The sequence below is a fragment of the Lactuca saligna genome, chromosome 1 (assembly GCF_052625555.1).
Source record: "Lactuca saligna cultivar CGN05327 chromosome 1, ASM5262555v1, whole genome shotgun sequence".
Lineage (NCBI taxonomy): Eukaryota > Viridiplantae > Streptophyta > Magnoliopsida > Asterales > Asteraceae > Lactuca > Lactuca saligna.
Window position 1 is genome coordinate 5,275,500 of NC_136417.1, and position 10,873 is coordinate 5,286,372.

General features: G+C 31.7%; 2 protein-coding genes across 2 annotated transcripts; both read right to left on the minus strand.

Annotated features, from left to right (window-relative positions):
- Positions 1 to 98: 98 nt before the first annotated feature.
- LOC145001963 (UPF0496 protein At1g20180-like) lies at positions 99 to 2,709 on the minus strand. The gene is made up of 2 exons (XM_078961289.1): positions 2,643 to 2,709; positions 99 to 1,204 (listed from the first exon to the last, which is right to left on the minus strand). The coding sequence occupies exons 1-2, from the start codon at positions 2,707 to 2,709 to the stop codon at positions 99 to 101; spliced, it is 1,173 nt and encodes a 390-aa protein (XP_078817415.1).
- Positions 2,710 to 8,934: 6,225 nt separating this feature from the next.
- Positions 8,935 to 10,525, minus strand: LOC145036710 (protein BYPASS1-LIKE-like). The gene has a single exon (XM_078985213.1). The coding sequence runs from the start codon at positions 10,228 to 10,230 to the stop codon at positions 9,067 to 9,069; it is 1,164 nt and encodes a 387-aa protein (XP_078841339.1). The 5' UTR covers positions 10,231 to 10,525; the 3' UTR covers positions 8,935 to 9,066.
- Between the last annotated feature and the right edge of the window lie 348 nt (positions 10,526 to 10,873).

A 10,873-nucleotide genomic window follows, 5' to 3' on the forward strand; every position in this document is an offset into this window, starting at 1 on the left:
AATATTATGGATATTTTGGTTATTTTTCATTTGTAGCTATTTTATGGTAAAAAAAATTAAAAATGGTTATTATGGTCATTGTCTCTAGATAAAATTATTTAGTCCATAATTTCTTTTATTGACATAATTTCGTTTCTGACTTCTGAGTTTTGTATGGCCTTCTCTTCACAAGACTTCGACAATTCCTTGATCGCCAATGCTTTAGCCTTATTGATACTCAAAAGGCACATATATACATGCTCTTCAAGCTCGTCTACTTGTTTCCTAAACCAAACATGACTCTTCTCAACCTCCCTAAAAATCTGCAAACAAATCTTATCTTCCCTACGACCCCTTTCCAAACATAACTCTATCATCTTTCGATTTCGATTAATTTCATCATTAAGACCATTCACAAGACGAATTATTGTATCAAAGCCCCTATTCAAAATATATGCACCCTTCATTGCGACATCAAGCTGATCTGCAGCTCTCCTCAGAAGCCTGCTTTGGAGAAACTGTAAACCTCCAAGTTTCTTCTTTAATGACTTCAAGGGTAGGCTAAAGATCATTGGTCCCATGACAAGTGCAGTTAGGGTGTGGGCTGCTAAAGCCATGGCAGTGACCGCAAGAAAACCACCAACTGCAGTCAAGCATATTCCTGAAGCTTTGTTGAAGTAACTTATGAGCTTTATCTTCCTATCTACCTTTCTCCTCCTTATTTTCATCTTATGTAAAGCCGATGAATATTTTTCGCTTATCACCTCAAAATCTTTATTGCTGATGTTAAAGAATGGATTGTTGTGGGTAATGAGATTAGATATATTTGAATCATTGGCAACATTTGATTGATGGGGACAATCTTGAAGGACGATATTGAGAATTTGTTGAATTGATGCATAGTTGGATCGAACTTGTATGATAGATTTCAGGATCTCAATGCATATTTTTGATGCTTCAGAACTAACATCAAAGTAGTCGCGTATGAGGACTTTCATATTATAATTTTTTGAAATGGTTCTAGATTCAAGAATCGTAGCTATGGTTTCTTGATTAGGTTCGAGGAGAACTCTGTGATGAAGATAGGATTGTGCCATAGATGATGACCGATCTTCTACAAGTAATTGGGCTTTTGAGAAAACATCGATAAAAGATTTGCTTCTTAATACCTCTTGATATTCGTCATCCACGTTTATGCTTCTCTTACATTCTTTGAGTTCCTTATCTGAAATCAAAATTAGTGAAATAAAAATTGTTGTCTTTTGATATTTTCAAGTTTATGCACCATGCATATGATCAAAACTAGCGAAATAAATTGTGTTTGTCTTTTAAGATTGTGTCAAAAAATCACTAAGCACATTAATCCTCTCACTGGAAACATATAAACTTTCGTAACATATATATAGTGATATGATGGAACTAGATTATACAACATAAATGATATATATATATATATATATATATATATATATATATATATATATATATATATATATATATATATATATATATATATATATATAATAGTTCACTTGAGAATAAAAAAAAGTAGAGATCTTGAGATTAAACCTCAGCCACATATTTCGTATTTACCGCTCTAATTCTTCGGCGTACCAGCAGCAACGATGTATGCCTAATCATAAATGATTATATGGCAGAGAGGTATAATCATACATGATTATACATGTTTATACGTATATACATAATCATAAATGATTATACATATATATCTGTTCACAAATTGAGTAATCATAAATTATTATTACAGTTAATCGCAGAAGAGGTGGTGGTGACAGAGGTGGCGGTGGTATAAGTAATGGAGGTGATAATGGTGGGGTCGACTGGTGTCAGAGGTAGTGGTAGTGGTGGTGGCGGTGGCGGTTACGGTGGTGGGGATGGTGGCAGACGAGAAAGGAACGGGTGGCATTGTGTAATCATTTATGATTACACCAGACCTGCCGCACCGGTACGCCAAAGGGTTAGAGTGGTAGATGTGAAATACGTGGCTGAGGTTGAATCTCGAGATCTCTATTTTATTTTTAATCTCAACGAAACCTATATATATATATATATATATATATATATATATATATATATATATATATATATATATATATATATATATATATATATATATACTTAATTCAAAGAAATAGTTTAACGAAATATCAATGTCAAAGTGGTATTCAATAGATTAAATTCTACTAATAGTCCAATATCATGCTTGCAGTCATTGGATATAGGGTTTACTCCACATTAAACTCTTTAATGAAAAAATAAACAATTTAATTATTATAAATATATTCAATTGAATTTATAGAGTCAAATAATGCATTGCAGAAAATCTTTGGTAAAGTTGTATAAAAATTAAAATAATAATGCATCAATCCAATAAATTTCATTAAGTTCTGTTGATGCCCCTTGGACCATGTACCTCACAATATCTTGTTTGACAAAAAAAAAAAAAATCTCCTAATGTTTTTCTTAGCAACAAGAATAGATTCCTTAACTAGAAAACTTTAAATGTACGAATTTGAAATTAGATGCTCTATGGTATATACTGACTAATTTTTTTACAATTTTAGCATAAGAAATTGGGTCATACTTGTACAAACATGTCTATGTATGTATGTATGTATGCATGCATGCGAAGAAAGCCATACCATTCTTGATCTTGGTGATGGTAAATCTTGTCCACCTCTTGACTTTTGATACTAGAAGGCACTCCATAGATTTGGTTGTTTTTTTGTTATAGATTTAGGGAATCCGTCCTTCCTATGAAATAAGAAATTAATACCCTGCTAAGACTTCGAACTTTTTGATAATAAATGTGCAACTTTGTGGAATAAAAGGGATGAGTTGTTTGTAATCTAGCAACGAACTCAATGAGCAATATCATAGTTGTTCGTTGGGTGATCTAAGCAAACCGTTTTAAAGTAGACAAAAGGTGTTTTTTTGGGTTTGTGTCCACGTAATCTACTTTTATTTTATTTTTTTTATTTTATTATTTTTTTTTTTTTTTTAAGTGTCACAAGAGTTGTGTCTCATGGCCAGGGGCGGATCCAAAGGGATCCAGGGATACCTCTCAAAATTTTTTCGGTAGTATAATTTTTGTTTACGTATCCCTAAAAAATACGGTATAATGTATATAATGCATTCATCCACTTACAAACACAAAGAAACAGTTGGTTTGTTGGTTAAGGTTTTCAGTCCAACCTATTAAATAAATTTAAAATTGGTTAACTTTGGGTTATTTAAAATAAAAAAAGTAAATAAATTAACTAAAGATTATACACTTAAATTAGTTCCAAGCATAAATAAAATTTCAAGGTATGACAAAAATACAACCTCAATTCAAAAATATAAATAAATTATTCAAATAACATTAAAATTGTTTAATTTCAAGGTGGTTTTGAATACTGGCTAGTATTGTTATCGTTAAGAAAAATGATTTGAATTAGGATTTCATGTTTTTAAAATATAAATAATAATACTACATTATAATTTATAAATTAATAATTTGATTAATACATCACATTATTTAAGTAATTATTAAATTCAATATATATTAGAGTTAAATGGGTTGGTAGGTTAAAAATGGGTTGATATTTTTATCAAGTCCAGCCTATTTAATTAAATGAGTTAAACAGGTTGATCTATTTAACTTAAAAGGGTTGAAAATCTCAACCCAGCCCACTAATTTTGGATTGGGTTTAGGTTGGATCGGCGGGTTGGATCGACTTTTGTCGGGTTTAGAGTATGTGACTTTGATAGAACATTTTTTAAACATTTAATATACATATATATTTCAAATATTTAGAGTATATGGATTTGATAGAACATTTTTCAAACATTTAATATACATATATAAGCAATTAGTTAATTATAATATATAAAAAAGAAATACACATGTTACGTCTAAGAATGAAGATGCTTAGAATCGAACTCATCCTCCCCATACATTATACATTAAGAAAACAACATTGTCACTAACCTAGATACCAAATTTTCATTAGTTTGTATCTAAATAGTTATATAAATATATATTGTAACTAATTTACCAAAACATCTTCCATGACATGGTATTTATTGAGGGTCCTCTATCAAGTAACGATCGATCCAAGTCTCATTTTCCTATTTTACATAGACAAAAAGAAACCCATGTTTAGACATTTGGTTGCGAATCTTTTTTCTAGAATCTAGAAACATGCTCTCCCACACTTATGGTCTCTTTCTTATAATGCCAAGTTTTAGGTTTGTTTCTTTTAAGTAATTTAATATGTTGGATGTTGTATTTCTGGTGGCCAAGGCATGGTGATGGAGTCCCATTGCATGGACAAGGCCAAAGTTTCGTAGGCGCTAAGCTAGCACCACGGCGTTACATCTTTCTGCCACGACATGGCCGTTTCTTAATGGCAAACCCTAATTCGAGGTTGAGCCCAACAACAACAACAACAACAACAACAACAACAACAAGAAGAAGCTCTCCCTATCTCTTTTGTGCACATTTTCCACACTCTTATAAGTCTTCAAGAGCTAACCTTTATATTAATTATCTCTAGATCTCTCCCTCTTGTCCCTTAAAATTCATGGTGTGAGGAATTGGAAGGTTGGATCTCATAAAGTTGGCAACTTTATGGATCCATGTGGCCAATTTAGTGTCATATGTTCCAGATCTGAGGATCTATGGATTTTTTGGTCCCACGTTGAAGCTTGAGTTCCTTATTGCCATGTTTTTGACATAAAATAGAAGGGACATTCGTTGGACATGCATTTCCATAAAGCTACAACCTTCATTGCTAATTAGGTGTAAGAAACCATTCTAGAAACCTTGGGTGAATAACTCTAGAGATTGGGTGCTTAATGGGTGACTTTTTGCATTTATTCACCTTTAAGGAGTTAGGATTTGGGATCTTGACTTGTTAAGGTGTCTTAATGGATAAAGTTGGAAACTTTATCCATCAAGAACATAGGAAGGACCAGATCTGACTTTTGGAGCTCCAAAAATTGCAGGGAAATGGCATAATGGATTAAGTTGTTCAGACCAGTCCGCATGGTGTATCCTTAGGTTGCCACGACATGGGGACTGGGTAGGAACCCGTCTGCTTTGTCATTTAGCGGGCACAACGTAGCCAAGGATGACAACAGCATGAAGTGCATCTGAGGTTGATCGTTGACCATTGACATTAACCAAGTTTGACTATAGGTCAATTAGGATACTTTGAGTAGTAGGTTAAGGCTTGGTCCCTGTGTGTTGTACAGGTGACCTGTAGAGCCAGTGTTTGAAGTAGTAATCAGTTCAGCTATCATTCAGATTGTAAGGTAAGTTTTTCCTCATTGTTCTTGTGGGTCAAAGGCACAAATGTCGGCCCACTAGGTTATGTATCTTGGTATATAGCATGTTGTTATGCTGGTTATATGTTAAACTAATAGATCTGTATGATTACTTGTATTTGTTGGTTATATGTTAAACTAGCAGACCTATATGACTACATGTACTTGGCGGTATTTGATTATTGTGCATATGTCAACATGTTAATTGTTTGGTTAGGTTGAGGCGGTCATGGTCTGTACTGAAGGCCAAGATATCCAGGTGGTCCAATTTATATTATAGGCCCAAGGGAGCGGTCCAGCTTGTAGTTGAAGGCTCGGTGGAGGTCCAACCTAGTGTTGTAGGGCTGGTTACGTGCATTGTATTATGTTGTTGTGTGTGGTGCTTTGGGGGAACTCACTAAGCTTTGGCTTATAGTTTGATTTTTATAGTTGTAAGTATCTAACAGGACAGGGGCAATGTGAAGGTTTGATTATGCACATCATCCTGGATTTTATCTGACTTATGATTTTGGGATACTTTGATTCATGATTTTGGTTCTTGGAAACTATGTTTTGTGTAAATTATGGATTTTGAAATGGATTTAAGAATATAATGTTTATTCTTGATTTTTGGGATGTTACAATTCCCTTTTAGTTTCCTTCTCAATATGCAAAGTTCCTTAAAGAACTTGTCATATCTTCATACTTGCTTATTTGCATCTGAAAACGAAATATGTACCTTTAGGTTCTTAAATGTCTTGAAGATTTCTTGCTCCTCTGTGTCTCATATTAAACTATTGAACTATGATATAAACAGTGATGCCATGACCTTGGATTTCTCTCTTTGTCCTTTTTTCTGGATATTTTTTTTAATACAACACTAATCATTTCTAAAATAGTTTCTATTGAGATAGAACTTTTTCAAAGTGTTAAAATTTCTTAATTTTTATTGTTTCACTTATTTTGTAGGCAAAGATTAATCGATAGACACCCTCTAATCGGTTGTGTAGCGCCTAGGGATTAATCGAAGATTAATTAAGACTTAGTCAGGACTTGTACAACACTGATATATATATATATATATATATATATATATATATATATATATATATATATATATATATATATATATATATATATATATATATATATAGGTTCAGGTTCATTTGAGACCATTCTAATTTTGTGAGACCGTGAGACCAAATCTAAAAATAATTTTAAAATGCAAAATAAATGGAAAAATCCAAAAATTCTTTTTTTAAATATTATTTTCGGAACTTGAATTAACTAAAAAAAATATTAAAAAATATATAAAAAATTCCGTTTTTTTTTTTTTTGAAAAATACGTGAAATATTCTAAATAGAATATTACACTGACATATTCTAAAAAATAATTTTATAATGCAAAATAAATGGAAAAATCTAAAAATTCTTTTTTAAATATTATTTTCGGAACTTGAATTAACTAAAAAAAATAAAAAAAATAAAAAATTCTATTTTTTTTTAAAAATACGTGAAATATATTCTAAATAGAATATTACACTGTACATATTCTAAAAATAATTTTAAAATGCAAAATAAATGGAAAAATCAAAAAAATCTTTTTTTAAATATTATTTTCGGAACATGAATTAACTAAAAAAAATAAAAAAAAAAATAAAAAATGCGTCTCACGATCTCACAAAATATAGGTGGTCTCAAATGAACCTAACCCTATATATATATATATATATATATATATATATATATATATATATATATATATATATATATATATATATATATATATATATATATATATATATATATTAAAAGCTTAACTGGCATAAGCTTAATTGTCTTTATCCCTATAAAGATAACAAGACAAGAAGTTAAGACATTTCTATCAGAAGTATAATGTTAAAATACTTTAAAAGAAAATAATCCAGTTCGTGGTTGCCATTTGCACTAGCTACTCCTGTCTGGAATCTTGGTCAAGAAGACTGGTCAAACTTTGACCATACCCTACCACCTTTATGAGTTTTGGAAAATTACACCGATTTTTTGTTTGCTTATGCTAAAATATAATCTTACATCTTTTTATGAGTTCTCATTTAAAATTTGATGTTTTTCATATGATATTTGATTTACAAATATTTTTTTTGTCTTTATCCAAAGATATTTATATATTCAATTTATATATTAATTATTAATATTTGTGGTAAGTTATATATCAAATTTGATTCTGTAAGCTCGTAAGCCTTATAAAGGTTGTCATATTTACAACTTAACTGTTTTTTCGGTGTAAACACATAATTACTCGTATTTTTTCCAATGAGAATTTGATGGTTAAATAGTAGAATTCTACGCAAAAAGACCAAGTTCAAATCATGACATATATCAGTGTTCCTCGGTGGACTTGCTATGTGATTTTTTAGTAGATATGTTAAACGTAGCATTTCAGACTATTTCAAAAATACGACATCAACTTACAAAAATTCAAAATTTAATCAAAGTCAGGTACATTTATATATGCGGGTGTGAAAAGAGGTGACACTGAACATTTTAGAGTTGGGGTTGATATGAATTTTAAGTGATATACAAATGAAAGATATACACTTTTTATATGGTTGAAATCTGAAAGTTAGATAAATTGTCGGTCAATTTTGTTATTCAGATATATCATTCATTTCAACAAATGCTCAAAAGTTGGATAAAATATCGGTCAGTTTGGTGATTATCTCTAGTTTCAGTTTAAAACAATAATTTTATTAACTAAATAAACGTGCATGTTAACAAATAAGTGAATAACCCGTTCATCAAATCTTTAATTTAATTTGCATAGCTATGATTATCCCTAAATATATTGATAAATAAGTCAAAGTCAACTTTATATGGTTGAATTCCATAGAAGCTTCTACGAACTGGTCAAAATAGGTGAGTAAAGAAGGCTTCTTGTCAAAGGTCAATACTTTGAGATGAGGTTGTATTGGTTATTAAATTCTCAATTTCCTATTGAATTTCTTTATTCAAGAATACACAAAATATTTTCTTTTGTCACCTTCAACCCAACCAAGAATATTAATTTCAAATATCTCACATACATCACCTCTTATCAAAATCATTTTGCATAATTACCATTAATTAAAATAATTTTGGTATCGAACCATTAAGATGTACACTTAGTAAACAATTCGATTTTGAAGAGATAAAATTATGTTGATTTAATATAAATTCCCGATGGATGTGTAAACTTTTCACAAATTCGGTTAGGTCAACAATTTCTTCAAATCAATTGTTAGATATGTGGAGATCTTTGAATTTCTTTCTTCAATAGTTGAGGAGAGAGGAAGACTTCAACTGCATAATGATGAACTAAATTGTTTTAACTTCTAACTACATAAAGAGTGACTCTTTAGTTTAGACACCACTCAGGTTTGATATTATATGGAGTCCAAATTTCTCATGATTTGACCATTAATATGGAACAATGAATAATGTTGATAATAAAAACATATAATTCAAAGCATCAAGATCCAACTTGTAGCTAAACTTTCTCTGTACTTATTTAAGCTATTAACTCAAAGCAACAATAACAAGATTTCAGTGTTATCAGCTTTTCATATCATCATATTTGGCAATTTAACCAAAAACAAACCATCGTTGTTAAAAAGCTAGAGAGAAAAAAAGTAAATATATATGGTGTATATAACATTTACAATACCAAAGTTTGTTCAAGATCACTCGTTCTTGAAACAAAAAAAAGATACCAAATAGAGAGCTCAAACCATTGGATCAGTCGCTTCCTCTTGCAATGGAATCAAGTCCTTCAGTTCTACTTCGTACAATCCTATGAAACACTTCCCTCACTTGCTTCTCCAATGGATCCAATCCGTTCTTCAAAGCTCCATAAACAACCCTCAATTCGTCCACTCTTTTTCTGACTTCTTCTTCCTTTTCTTCTGGTAATGGGAACTGAATGGAATCAGTCAATTCGTTCATAAATCGAGCTGATTTCTCAATCCCATGTATCTCCTTCAAAAGCCCACAAGTGTTTCTCCTTTCTTTTTTCTTGGATTCTTCCAAAATTCTCTCGTGTAACAAGAGAATCGGTGCCCCCCAAATGAAATTTTTTGGCATGTTGAAATGGGATTGTAACCCACGATCTTGACAAGGGATTGCAGCCACTAAAGCCCACATTACGAATAAGAACACGTGACTCATCGTGTAAACAACCACAGCTAGTCCATTTGTGGCGATGATTTCATTAGTTTTTGGAGGAACAATGTTGTTCCCGATTGCTTGGAGTTGTTTCGAAGATGACCAAGATCTTGGAACGCTCCAAGATAATGATCTGAAATGCTTCAAAGATTTGTGTCCTTGTGAATCCTTTTGATATCGCCCGAATGATCGGTTTCTTTGAGCAAGATTTGTGTTTGAATCTTTCTCGTCAAGCATCTCAATTGCTAAATCGATCAAAGCCTTTTTTGCTCTTCGGATTTGACCTTCACCAAGACCTTTTTGATTATCCAAAGCACATAACACAATATCCAATTGCTTCTGCCATTGTCTGATCTGCTCAATCCCATCTCTAATGGCGTTACAAACGTCTAAACCCTTTATACTCCTTTCGAAATAATCAGAAATCAGTTTATCCATGGGTTGTTTGGTCAAAGAAGAATTGTGGTTGAATAATATGGCTTTGAATTCCTCTTGACAACACAGGAAAACATCTAGGAGCTTTGAAATCCAAGAAACGGATAAAAGTTCCTGTGAATCGACTGCAGATAACTCATGAAACCTTTGAGTTACCTGTCTTTGAAACGCTTCGATTTCCTTTTCTTGATGTGGGATTTCATGGTCTATGGAGTGAACCACTGGATCGCGTTTCATACTAAGAATTGAACGCCCAAAACTTGTGAAATTTGGAGAAGATGAGCCTTGATAATCAGTTCGCATTTTCTTTTCACATCAAAAGTAGGAAGCCCCACAAACTTGTTGATGAATTTAAGACTGTAGAAACACAAAACCTGAAGCTTTTTGGGTGATCACAAAGAGAAACTCAAGGGAGACGACACAATTGAGCACAGTAGTGAAGAAAAAATGGGTTTAGGGAAAACTAGGAAGAACCCAGAAAATGTTTTCAATATGGAAGAAAAACCCAAAGGAGAAAAGTGGAATTGAGGTGAAGTTAGATGAAAATGGTGAAGGAGAATGAGAGAATTCGGGATGAGGAATGTTTGAAACCCTAAAGGATGGATGGTTTCTTATACGGTGGAGTGAGATGGATAATGGACCGCGTATATTATGGTGTGTTGAAAGCGTTGCAATTTTTGTTTTTCAAAAGGAAAATTGTGACCTTTTCCGTTTTCTCTAGAGCTTTGTTTTTCAATTTAGATAATAACTTATTTTACAACAATTATTATATTATCTCGTACTTCAGACGAAAATAAATAGGGATAATGAGTTGAAAGGGTAACCAATTTTCGATTTTTTTCATATTTAGTTACTAAATTTTTTTCCGTTATCTATTTGTCATTGAACTATTGAAACTGTTCACATTTTACCCTTATGACCGGCTGTTACCGTGCCGGTCAGCCGA